Source organism: Plectropomus leopardus, chromosome 12 (genome assembly GCF_026936395.1).
Source record: "Plectropomus leopardus strain MGB_pleo_1.0 chromosome 12, ASM2693639v1, whole genome shotgun sequence".
NCBI classification, from domain to species: Eukaryota; Metazoa; Chordata; class Actinopteri; order Perciformes; family Serranidae; genus Plectropomus; species Plectropomus leopardus.
In genome coordinates, this window is record NC_142187.1 from 31,842,190 (window position 1) to 31,856,208 (window position 14,019).

The 14,019-nt window shown below is 38.0% G+C and overlaps 1 protein-coding gene across 1 annotated transcript in view; it reads left to right on the plus strand.

Moving 5' to 3' along the window:
- pigk (phosphatidylinositol glycan anchor biosynthesis, class K) overlaps nt 1-14,019 on the plus strand; it is a 37,848-nt gene that overhangs the window by 1,291 nt on the left and 22,538 nt on the right. Inside the window, exons 4-9 of the mRNA XM_042497803.2 lie at nt 266-401; nt 2,358-2,469; nt 3,341-3,437; nt 5,851-5,968; nt 7,945-8,055; nt 11,346-11,518. Of these exons, the coding sequence (XP_042353737.1) occupies nt 266-401; nt 2,358-2,469; nt 3,341-3,437; nt 5,851-5,968; nt 7,945-8,055; nt 11,346-11,518 (747 nt within the window). The remainder of the gene's footprint in view (nt 1-265; nt 402-2,357; nt 2,470-3,340; nt 3,438-5,850; nt 5,969-7,944; nt 8,056-11,345; nt 11,519-14,019) is intronic.

Below are 14,019 nucleotides of genomic sequence, written 5' to 3' on the forward strand. Positions count from 1 at the left end.
AGAGTTAGAGAATCCAAAATAAAAACAAGCAAATAAAGAGGGGTGTACTGTTTGGCACATTGTGCCCACTTTCATCTTCCTTTTTGTGATCATTTTGTTCATGCATATGGAATACATTTAGGAAAGAATGCATATTTTTGTTAAATCTTTTCATGGTATTTCATCTCATAATGTCGCACTGATCATCTGTTTGACAACACAAGTGCAGCATTTGTTCCTTTACTTGTTTTCTAATTATTTTGAATGTCATTTTCTCTTTTCTCAGCCACATAGTTCTCATGCTGGCTGATGACATGGCCTGTAACCACAGAAACCCCAAACCCGCCACAGTGTTCAGCCACAAGAACATGGAGCTGAATGTGTACGGTGACGACGTGGAGGTGGATTACCGAGGATATGAGGTCAGTTCACGTTTACACACACCGCCGTTTGTCTCTCTTCATTCTGTAAAAAATAAGTGAAACATGCATCTTTTTAGCGCCAGCGTTTGTATGGTCATGAAGAATTTTCTTGCTCGACATTTAGCCAGAACAAGGATCAGAGAGCATATTACCCCAAATATAGCTTTACTTTACTGGCTCCCAGTATTTTAAGGTTCTTTTAATCGTTTTTAAATGGAAGGGGCCAACAAATTATCGATTTTTACCCCAATGGCTAGACTTTAACCAACATATTCCCTGTTAAAATTTTCCAGTTTACAGTGTGTGCATTTGTATATCATGTGCCCATTTCAAGTGGAAACAGACAACTTTTCCCCTCCAAGTCTTTGCAAGTGGACAACCGCATCATTTTATTTTTAATCAGAGCCTAGCAACAACACGGGACATACTAAATTTTGTTTCCCACAGTCACTTCAGTTGTACAGATGATATTAACTGCAAATAACACACACTGATACTCTTTGGTAACTGGGGATAGCTGCCGATAGCTATCAGGAAAATCGAAAGTGCTCTTTTCTGTCTTTGTGCTGTTAATCGAGCCTTCATTGTCCTGGGGGATCGTACCTGGTGGCAGACTGAATTACGTAGTGGAAGCGAGGCTTGTAGGGAAACTAAATGTCAGTGGTGTCATTATTCCACAGCCATTACATTGTGCTGTCAACATTTACTTTTTAATGCTAAGTTGTCTGTTTTCATTTTAATGGAAAAGACATCGGTAAAGGGGTGTGTGGACATGATAGTTTTAGCTGACGTGGGTGACCCGTATATGTTGCCAGTTGTGCAGCACTGATGGTGTCCCATCCAACGTTTCACCTGTTTTCTAAAAACAGAGTATGATATCACTTTGTAGGCAGATGTTTAAAGGTGCAGTAGAGAATTGGAGAGTGTTGTGCTCAACACAGTTTGTCCAGTGTTTGCTCTGTCTGTTTAGCAGGAAATGACTTGATATCATCTGAATTCTCAAATAGAGGAGATCCCAAGTGTTTTGTTTGTTACGCCGAGGCACAGCCTCAGTGCCGTATCCACTCTTAAACACTGTTTGTTTTTGATTATTTACTCTCCTTTGTGCCGGTCTTTTAAATATGAATAAACACTGCAATGCTGATCCATGTTTGCTGTCAAATGTTAATCAGGTGCAAAAAAGGCTGATAAAGATTGAGAGGGGGACAAAGAAGAAAAGAATACAATGAGAAATTGATTTTCACGGTTTAATTAAAAGATTAGTGGTTACCTCATGCTGACCCCACTGAGGCAGAGCTCAGGTTTGTGAAATGTGTTTTCATTGGTCATAAGTTTTCTTTCTTTTTTGGTTACAGTCCAGGCGGGTTTCCAACCCTCAAACTGCACAAAGTGAATTTGCAAATATAAAATACATCTAATGGAAAATGTCAATTTCCAACACAGTTATTATGCTTGCACGAGATAGTATTTCAGCCAATTCGAAAAAGCTGTCACGCCTACGTGACTTCCGATTGGAAATAATGACGGCTAGTGTGGTGGCTGTTTGATTAAACCGCTGTGTACTGAATTACAAGAATTTCAGTCAGGGCTGCGATTAACAATTATTCTATTATGGATTCATCTGTTGATTATTTTCTTGATTAATTGAGTTGTTTGGTTTATAAAATGTCAGAAAAGGTGAAAAAAGGTTGATCATTGTTTCCCGAAGCCCAACATGGTGCCTCAAATGTCTCATTTTGTCCACAACCCAGAAATATTTACTTTACTGCCATAGAGGAGTTGAAAATACCCCTCAAATATTCAAATTTAAAAAGCTTTTTCCTCTTAAAAAATACTATAAAGTGATCATCAAATTAGTTAACAATTAATGTAAGAGTTGACAGCTAATAGTTTAATAGATTAATCATTGCATTTATGAAAACATTTATGAAAATCTGTATTCTGTGCTTGTTTTAGGTGACGGTGGAGAACTTCCTGCGTGTTTTGACCGGCAGGCTGCCGCCCAGCACTCCTCGCTCAAAGCGCCTCCTCTCTGATGACCGCAGCAACATCCTCATATACCTGACAGGTAATTAAAGCACAGATCCACACTCACATACACCACTGACACTCTTCAATTAGAGCGAGAGCTTTTTTAATGACTAAAACATTGCCGTGCACGCACTCTTGTCTGCACCTGTGCTTCAGTTAAATAATTGCTACATTTTCCAGAATGACTTTCAACACATAGAAAAGTGATGCACACATATACCTTTTTACTTTAAGTTGTATTTGTAGGCAAAAGAGAACAACTTTATAGCAAGGTTTCTACCAGGAAATTATCACGAATTGTTGGTTAAAAAAAGTAACTTCATGAAAATAGAAAGTATATATAATATTTTTTCAAGGTTTCATTTTGAGAAGTGCATTTTGTGTGCAGAGTGATATGAGTGTGTGTAATATTAAAGCGGGCCCTAAGGATTAAATATGAAGAAGATAGATATAAAATATAAGAAAAAGCACCTCTGCTGTTTTTCCTCAAAGATTAACTTGACATTAGGTCAGCTTAAATAACTTTCATGAAGACAGCAGAGTTTTTCTCATTGAGGAAAAAGGGATATTTGTATATCATCCTAATTGCACAGAACAGTATTATAGTGTTTTTGGAGGGATTGTTTGTGGACCATAATCACAATGAGTACTTCACATCATATGAGTCGTATGTTTTTAGACTGAAAGATTCAGTTTATATCAAACCTTTTTTCTCATCTCTTATTTATTTGTGGCTGAATGGAGCCACAATCCTCTGCTGTAGCCGAGTTTGAGTTGTTTCTCCCACACAGTGCTTACTGCTGCCAGCCCTGTTCATGTTCATCTTGTTATTTTCCATTTTGGATCATATTTTTGCATTATGAATCAGAGATGAATGAATTATTAATACATGTATGTGTGTTTAACAGGCCACGGAGGAAATGGCTTTCTGAAGTTCCAGGACTCTGAGGAGATAAGTAATGTGGAACTGGCTGACGCTTTTGAGCAGATGTGGCAGAAAAGAAGGTAAATAAACTAGAAAACGACATGAAAATGTGACAGAAAAAGTCTTTCTGAAGTAACATCAAATGCTGTGAAGCCCACTGCAAGTCCACTTCACTTGGTCCGTCTTTCCTCCACGGACCAATTAGCTGTGCAGCGTGTCAACAGTCATTTAATGACGTGAAACATAATAAGCTATAGATGAGAGCATCTTCTGTAGGAGCGTTTCCCGAAGAGATGGAAGAAATTCTCTGTGGGTTTACCACTATTCAGAGCCCTTTCAGATCACATCTCACATCTCTTCTCATTTCATGCAGTATTAATGTAAAAATATTGGTTAGAAAATCTTTTGTACCTCTGTGCCAGTGACAGGCGTGGCTGGAAGCATTATGTTTTGGCTTGTCTGTCTGTCCATCTATCCACACCAGCTATGTACACAATAACTCAAGAACGCCTCGAGGGAATCTCTTCAAATCTGGTACCATCGTCCACTTGGGCTCCACAGTGAACTGATTACATTTTGGTGATCAAAGGTCAAGGTCACTGTAACTTCGCATCTGTCTAATGCCCTGTTTAGACGACAATGGCCCTACTAAAAACTGAAGTTTTTTTTTAAATATCTGCGCTCATATGCTAACATTGTGTCGCAGGATCCGTGCATTGCCACTTTACGAAGTGACAGAAAAGAAGGAGTTTTCAAAAGATCACGCTCTGGAACCTGCTTTCAAAAGTTCCAAAATCACCGTTAAAGATGTCTTTAAATAAGTTCAATTTTTTTGTGAGCAAACCCCAGTAAAATGACTCATTTCACTATCTGGATTTAAGCCATCCATTTTAATAACATTTGCAAAGTCTAAAAGAGCTGCAGCATTACATTTAAGCCACTCAAGCTAGCAAAGTGCCAAACCGGAAGTCAGCCGCTCCGCCAGCGGACGTTATCCATTTGGGTACAGTTGGCCACGCTGGGATGCTGTAAGTCTCTTGTGCACAATCCTTATGGGCCAGTAGATCTGAGTATTTTATACCCAGAAAAACAAGCTTTTTTTCATGTGTCAGTGAGGCACATGAGGGGCCCCACCTCTGTGGCTGTATCCAGCCTTTCTTAATACATCCATGATCCTAACAATTTGCTAGCGCTGTTACTTCAGGTATTAAGACATCAAAATTTCAGCTCCTCCATCATGTCTTCTTCTGCTCCGTGACCCACTATTTGATCAGCCAAAGCCAGGTGGCAGCAGCCAGAGGTTGAAAATGAAAAATTTGCAGTGAAATATTTGTGTGCTTGCACATAGATGTAAATCACTGCTTCCCTGCTGCCGCTTTTCCCTCATTGAAATGAGGCGGCGAGTTACTGTGCGGTGATGTGAAAACCCCGTAACTCAAGAGTTCATTGGCTCATTTTAACAACATTTCATACAAATGTCTAATAGGATAAAGTGATGAAGTGATGGCATTTTGTATCCAAAGGTCAAAGGCCATTAATCAGCATCATATATCAGGAACAGAAGAGGAAACGGTCCGATGCTGAATTTGTAGCCTTGAAACTGAGCTGATTGTAAAGATCTTATGTGCTGCTGGGAGGAAGATGTGTGTGAAGGATGCATGTTTTCATGTATGCTTCACACGTTATTGCAAACTGTAAATGCAACTTGACTGTGAGGCAAATAACTACCCGTTCTGTTGAAACTGCAGTAAATTTGACTTATTTCATGACCTAACTAATGAAACACATGGAAAATCACTAAAACAGCAAGGGGATTACTGTCATGCATTTATTAACACTGATTGCTTCTGTTTATAAATGGATCGGTTGCTTTTTAAGGTGCTGCGGTGTTTAATTTGTGTGAATTGCGAGACACTCAATGAGCAAAAGTGTCTCTCTGCTACCAGCTCCTCTATTGTCCTCCAAACCTATCAATAGAAAGTGTCTGGGTTACAGTCAGGCCCCGGGCTGCTGGATAAAAGCTTAGTGACGCCAGCTTTGATGCTGATGTGATAATTGCAGGCTTCAACTGCCAAATTACAGTCACCATAGAGACTTGGTCACCTCCCTTCATCGTCCCCAGAACACCTCAGCTCAGTCATCTGGATGTAAAGTCTCATCATGTTTGCCTAAACAAAGGAAGGAAGTGAAAATTTCTCTTTGATAGAGGGAGAAAGGGAGGAAGGAAGAAAAAGCGGGAGCAACTGAGGAAACTGTGCGTGCGTGGGTGTGTTAGAGGGACTGAATGAAGCTATTGGTTTTTCTTGGTCACCATGGCAACTGCAGTATGAAAGATGATTTGTAGGTTTGTGTAATGCCAGGTTGTATTGGAGCGAATGGACAAAGTGATCTGCTAGCTGTTCATTCTCTCATCAGTCGTGTGTGTTTGTGTGTGTGTGTGTGTGTGTGTGTGTGTGTGTGTGTGTGTGTGTGTGTGTGTGTGTGTGTGTCCAGGTACAATGAGCTGCTCTTCATCATTGACACCTGTCAGGGCGCCTCCATGTACGAGAGGTTCTACTCCCCAAACCTCATGGCTCTGGCCAGCAGTCAGGTTGGAGAGGACTCCCTGTCGGTGAGTAACCTGGCCTCGTGTGCAAGAGAGAAATTAAAAACCATCAATCAGGTTGTCATGTTTTCTAATAAGTTTGGTAGCACGGAGCAAATGAAGACTCCGCTTGAGTGCTGTGCTCATATGTACTCATCACATAATAGAATCCAAAATGTCAAACTCATGCACATTGGAATATAATAGATGTTTTCCTAAGCGGCTCTTTATAGAGTGCTGCAGGGATGACGTTTTTCCGTAGGACGATGTGGAAATTAGTGTCGCCCTGGTTTCCTCGTCAAAATGCCAGTGGGATTTTTGAATGGAAATGAATTTTATTTCGAATATGTAAAAAAAAAGAAAGGAAAGAATGAACATATAAACATATGCAACATACAGACATATCTGAAAAGGATTTATTACTTCTCCATCAGTTATTGAAAAACAATTGACCTGCTTCCATTTTTATATAGATTGAATTTTCTTAAACTATATATAACTGTAGATAAACTATATATAACTATATGTAAACATATTTCTGTTGTTATTCAAAGTAAAAGAGGGAAGAGATGAAAAAGGGAAATAAATACTACCATACTAATACTAAATACTACAAAATGGAACAAAATAAATCATTATACAATAATCCCTGTAAATAATTGAACCTTGCGGACCTTGTTCGCCCATGTTTTTCATTTTTTGCACATCTTTTTAAATTGGTTAATGTTTGAACATTGCTTCAACACTATCTTTGAACTATTTCAAAATTTGACACCACAGATTGGAAAAACCTTTTAGAGTTGTCCGCATGCTGTGAATTATAAAATTTTATTTTTCTCTAGGTTTATAACCTGCAGTTTCAGTAAGTTATGTTTAACTTTAAACATTATTTGTGCAGTTTGCAATTCCGCACGATCCATGAATTTTAATAATTTAACTTTAAAAATAGTGTATTTGTGTGATTCCGATATCCGACATCGTGAATGATCTTTTTTGGAGAATGATCAATGAATGAAATGAACTGTTGTAGTTGTTGCCGCGGACCTCTGCACAGTAAAGTTACAAGTTACTTTCCAGATTCAGATAAATAATGCTGCATACTTACATTGGTTTTTGCCACTGGAAATGTTCTAGTTACACAGTGGTTGATGTTTAAAATCTCTTGAAACATGGAGGAGACTGACTTATTTTCTTCATTCTTAAATGTTTACTTATTGTAAAAAAAAGCTGTTTAATCAACTGAGTCCTTTTGGTTTTAATCCCTGAAACTCTGTGAAGGACAATCAGCTTTACTTCACTGCATACATGTCACAGGTCCCAGAAGACCTGACATCAGACATGCTTTTTGACATGTGTCCCCCCCACATTGCAGAATGACACCCACGTCACTCTGCATCACGCACTTTGCCTCCCTGATCATGGGTGAGGAAAAAAAGGCACGGTCTGAAGACAAGTTGTCAAAACATTTTTCTTTTGATGTCGTCACACAGCAGCAGTGTTCTGAATTTCATCCTGATCTCTAATTACAAAATAATCAGTGTTCTTCATCCCATGTTTACAAAACTTCTGTACCGCAGTTAAAGGTGATGGCAGTCACTCATTATGGCCGCCTGCCACCTGATTCAATTCCTCACATTCACCAAAAACAAATGCAGTTACAATGTTTGTAATATTTCTGTTTGTTCGGCAGCTTTAGTTTGGCTTTCATTTTTTAACTTGTCACAGTGTCAAACTTTACTTATCAGGCTTTGATAGTAGCTTCAAAATTACACTGCAGACTGTAATTACACATCAAAACAACGTGACCTTTTTGTTGCGATGTTTCCTGAGGGGAATTCATCATTTGTTGGGGGTGACACATGACTGTTGCCTTGTTTTCATAGTCAGAAGAAAACAAATTTAAATGTGTCCAGAGGCTAAAAACACACCGAAAACTGCCACCAAACCACCTGTGCTGATAAACTGCTGTTGGATATTGAATATTTGTATTCTTGTATTTCTAGCACCAGCCAGATTTGGCAATAGGAGTCCACTTGATGGACCGTTACACCTTCTACCTGCTGGAGTTCCTGGAGGACATCCACCCTGCAAGCAAAGCCAACATGAATGACCTGGTGAGGATGCGTGTGCTTTTATCCCCCGTCAGAGACGTTAAATATACCGTGGAGCAGTAACAAATGTTTATTTCTGGTAAAAAAGTTACTTTTAAAATCTTATACTGTATATATTACTACTTACCTTCATTTTAAAGTAACAGGTTATCTTACAGTGTTACCTTCTGTGCAGATTAATGTGTTAATTGTTGCACAACTTTTGCATTTCTCTCTCCAAATAACCTCAAAACCAACTCAAGGCATTACAAAATGGAAGAGGGTCATTCTTATTTTTTTTTAAAGTTTTAACTGCACATCAAAACATGCACATCAGTATACAAATATGCATCCCCTCACACAGTTACACAGACATAGAAAATAAAATAGACAATGGCAACAACAATTTTAAAAAATATAATAGTATTAAACAGATTTCAAATAAAGTAATAAATAATAAATTATTTGGATAAAAAAAATGAATAATTAAATCATGAAATACAAATAACATTGAAAAATAGAATGTAAGTAATATAACAGACATAAAAGTAATAGGAAGAGGGTCATGTTGTTTCATAGCGGGTAATCAAGAGACAGAAGAGCAGGTTTATTGCAGTTCATTCAGCCAAGGGAAATTTATTTTTAAAGCACGTTGTACCGAAAAGCAACCCAAACTGCTCTGCAGATTAATCAGGTCAAATCATTGTAGGCCAATCACAAAGCAAACGCAAAGAGCTGAACTATAGTAATTGCAATTCAATTTCAGTGTGATCTATAAAGTCCAATATCACAAATTACAATTAGCAATTAAATTCACAATTAGGGCTTTACAACATACGACGTCCCTATTGTCCTTGGACCCTCACGGTGGACAAGGAAGGACTCCCAGAAAAACATTAACATACAAATCCAGAGGAGGGCGATATTGTACAGCCTGATGAACACTCTCCTCTGGAGCACATATCTGATCTGTTTATGAATTTTGTATGCACTGGTTACCACTTAACATTAAAATCACCTCCTATATTAACAATAGTGTGATGATATAGAACAGTTAAATGGTCAAGAAAAGCCCTGAACAGTCAGAAAAAGGATCAAAATCGGATAAAATTAGCAGATATAGATCAATATTTGTCAGCCTATCATAATAAACAATTGCAGTGTGTTTTTATTCAGTCATCACACGTAATACAATAAGTACAAACAATACAAACTATGGAAAAAATCAACAGTCTATGTAATAAGTAGTGACTGAACCTGTTACGCTCATTTTCAGATTCATACTTTATCTAAGGTTTGTATAAGACATGTTTATATGCTTTTATGTGCATAAAATGCTTCATTTTCCTCATTCTGTCTGTGCTGGAGCACCTGTGTTCACTGTCTGTCTGAGATGCTCCATTTAAGCCCCCGAATATTGGCTGGATGCAGCATCTCAAATGAGAGGATTTGATTTTTTAAAGTTTTAAACCATTTTAAGCACTTAATTAGCACTAACTTTATTATCAGTGGATTCTGTTCAGACAACACAGGGGATCTGTAAACCTCAATTTGGTAATTAAGTAGCTGAAAATAATGATTGTCAGATTAATCAATATAAAGAGAGTGGGAGAGTGTTGTTGATTATGTAAATGAAGCGCATGATGGTGGTTTGGGTGGAGGGATGGATGTGAGGGCGGAGAGTTGGTTTATTATTGTGGATTAATAGGTTAGAATAGAGCAAGCGTAGGAAGAGAATTTGCATTTTGCATCCTCCTACTCCTTTTTGGACATTTATTTATTATTTTTTTTAAGAGCGTCCTGGCAAAGACAGGCAACAACAAAAGTTACAGACAGACAATAATGAAAATAAAAAAAAATACAAAATCAAAATATGCAACTTAAGTTAAAAAGTTACCACAAGGACTAAAAAGTATGTCAATACACTCTATAAGTTAACCATAAAAACAAGACAATTAAAAGATCAGCAAAGATACACCCTGACATTGACATGAAATGTAAGTTATTGTTACTTATTGAAAACCTTTTATAAAAAAAAAATCACAATTATTTTTTTCATATGCATAGTACTTTATTTATTTATTTATTAATGCTTGAAATAAAGTATATTCAATTAAAATTCAATTCATAAAGTGATCTTCAGTAAGTATAACAGATATTTGCGCCTTTATTCATTTTTTTTGTAGCTTATAGACTGTGGCAATCCAAAGTTATTTGGGGTTTGTTGCCTAAAATATTGACGATATCTGTCCTTCCCTCCTCTTCTCGTCTGTCTGCTGTTGTAATGTTTCTGGAGCTAAAGGAGTCAGATGAAAGTCACACAGGTCTCTGCACCTGAAGCAGAATGTCTGATACTCTGTTAAGGTTGTCGCTCTTTTGACACATGACGGCGGTGATGGCGAATACATGCTGCTCGGGGCCATGGCTCCATCTGAGCAGCACCTCCCTTTTCATCTTTTACACTCCTGCAGAGACCCCTGGCCCCAGAGACCACTCCTCCTCCTCCTCCTCCTCCTCCTCCATGACACGGCCCAATCAAAACACCTTAACTCCTGCACTCAGTCTGAGCTCAATCAATGTGCGCCGACTAATGCTTATTATTCTTTCCAATTTCCCTGATTCTGGAGATGCAGTCTTTGTTCTTGAGCTATTTTGTGGAATTAAGAATCGATATTATGGATTTCCAAGACGAGCCCATCCAGTCCTCTTTTCTTTCTTTCTTTTTTAAATCCAGGCTGCACAGACTTGTCCTTTGATAAAACAGAAATGGCCTTCACTTTCTTAACAAAATCCTCCACCAGTCCTCTGTCCTTAAGTCTTTTTTGGCTCATCGAGATAACGTTCACCTCGATTTAATGATTTTATTTATCTTTTCAAATGAAGAGCCCAGTCAGACAACACAGTGATGAATCACACACTTAAGCGGATTAACCCACAAGTAGTAACACACCTGGCACTGAAAGATTAGTAATTGACGATGACATGCACAAATGTCATGCTCCTTGGCGCTAAGCTTCTCCAAACACTTTTGCATATTTTGACACCTCCCACTGCAGCTCCAGCCATGTTTGATGCAAAAACATAGCAGACACAAACTCTTACACAGTGTCTGAGTATTAAAATCTCCTCTCTCCTGTTATTAATGCTTTTATCTAAAGCTCCTGGCTGCACCATGAGTAGATGTTTACAGTATTTACATAATCAGAATAAGTTATTAGGTTTTATTTGGTGGGTGGCTGTAATGAGAATAAAACTTTGGCTGTTGTTACATATTTGTAACGCACTGCTGCTTTTGTTTTGTGTGCTTCCCCCAGTTCAAAGTGTGTCCCAAGAGCCAGTGTGTGTCCACACCAGGCCACCGTACTGACCTTTTCCTGAGGGATCCAGGAAGTGTGCTCATCACTGATTTCTTTGGTAGCGTGCGCAAAGTCGAAATCACCACGGAAACCATCAACTTGACCGACCCCATCAAGCAGGTGGAGCAGAGGTAAGCTGAGTTTGCTTTTTGTTATTACTGTGAAGTTTTCACTCACCTTTACATGACAGTGACTATATATGGGCTTCCCATGGTCATGGAAAACCTGAAAAAGTCATGGATTTTCACAACTACATTTTTCCAGGCCTTGAAAAATCATGAAATCAGAGTGATTCCCCGATGACTGACTGATTCCTCTTCATACCACCTAATAAAGATATTTTTTAAAACCGTTTTTCTTTAAAACTATGCACTATTCTTAAGAAAAAACATACATTATGATGCACTGCAAATATCATTAGGTGATTCTGCTCGCAGTAATACTTTGTGAAAGTTGGCGTTCCTTTTAGCTCTAAAGTGAAGTGATCTCTGAGGTGGATTAGGGACAACCTGGATGTAAAAATCTTAATTGAGGTCATCCTCTCTTGGTTTTAATTGAAGTGCTGCGGGCCAAATTCATTTTATATTCCGTTCCCAACTTAGTAGACTTTGATTTCTATTTAGCACATCTCTCATTAGCAATATTGATTCCTCCAATAATGATGTGTTGAGTGTTCGGTCTCTTGGAGAGTAAACCTCACAGAGGATGTTGCTATGGCTACCCTGTAGGTGATTTGAGACCTGATTTTTAAGGCTGACTGATAAAATGATTGTGTGAGGTTATAATATGGGTCTTTTAGATGGTAATGCTCTATTTCACAGCAAAATGAAGATCATAATTAGACATTTTCCTTGTTTGGCTTCAGGCTATAATTCAGTAACTCTTTGTGGCATTTAGGGAGCAGAGGTGCTTCTGATCTGTGGCGCCACCTTGTGTTGATCTGGACAAACTGTATCTAAATTGAATTTGGCATGTTCAATCAATCAATTAATCAGACTTTATTTGTATAGCACTTTTCATACAAACAGACTGTAACACAAAAGACACACACTCAAATAAAAACAAGACTCTGTGATTAAGTGATGCACTAAAAAATAAGAGAACTTATTAAAACCAGGAACGTAGGAAGCGCTACCATACCTGAGGAAACACCTGAAGCAGAATAAAATCCTATAAATACTGTAGATAGACAAAAATTAATAAATAAAATGATAATAATAATAAAAGATAAATAAGTGAAATACTCAAACCGTAAATAAGAGGTAAATGACAAGATAGTGGCACCAAGTAAAATAATAAATAAATATTTAAAAAAATCATATAAATAGTTAACAGATAAATTGGTAAAGTTACATTACAAAGCCAAACTAAAAAGGTCGGTCTTGAGTTGCTTAAAAAAAAATAAACCCCATTTCTTTTACACATGCTGTGATAGATACATTTGTCCACTAGATGTCTGTACAGAGCTGTCGAAGTCTTACACGTCATCTGCTCAGCATCCTCTGAGCCAGGTCACATATTGTTTGCTTTCTCATATTAGCTCTCAGACACACTAATCCCATAATAAGGACAATCACCTGGAGTTTTAGGAAAGGCACAGCTAATGCAGCAAAATGCAAACAGGCCTCCATATATTGACTCATTAGGCTGCGGGGAAGGAATAAATCGCTGTGCTCCACAAACAGATGTGATGTGAAATTAAAACTTTATTTCCGATTACGCTCCCCCCACTTCTATTAATTTCATTAAGATGGGATTTAATTGAACCACTGGGAGGTGTCATAGTGAAAGAATCTAATGTAGTCGGCTGCTAATTACTAATTAGAGGCAATTGCCATACCGATTTTAGTCATTAGCTGTTTTGGCCTTAGGCTAGTTAGTCATTGCACACAACTTCCCCCATTACTTTGTTATTGATTAGGGCCAACACATTAGGTCCACTGATCCCCCATGCAACACAGAAACACACAACCAGCGTTATCGAGTTGGCTGTTGCCCTAATTCAGTCCTAGAAAGAGACGTTTTATCTCCAATTCTGATGTAAGAAACCAGCAATCCCCTGATTTATTTGATGTTTAATGGAGCCACGATCCCTGATGCAGCAAAGCAGTCGAAGCATCTTTCTACTTTTAGGAATGATAGAAAACACCATTGTGGAAGTTCAAAGATATCAAGGAGGCTAACGACACTTTTAGTCATTTTGTCTGTCACATTACAATGTGTCGTTAGCATTAAGTGCTGGATGAGATAAATATTACACGAGGAGGGTGGGTGATAGAATATATGCCAGCAAAGTGAGAGAAAGGTTTAGTATACAAGGATATAATGAGGGGAAACAATGACTTTCATCACCGGCATGCTTATCAAGTAATGTAAATGAATGTTATTGTGTTTTGTCAGAAGAATATAAGAACTGCAGTTTTCAAGGTGACAGTGCGCTCGTGATAAATATGCACATAATAACAATATTCAGAGGGAGATTAGCCATGGAAGAAGCACCTGTGAAATGACACCAGAATAGCTCTTTTGATAATCTTGCAGGGTCTTGGTCTTGTAATGCTCTTGTTTTCTTTTTTCCCTGTCATGATATGAGTTGACTGCATGTTGTCAACAAACTGGCATCTAAAAAAAT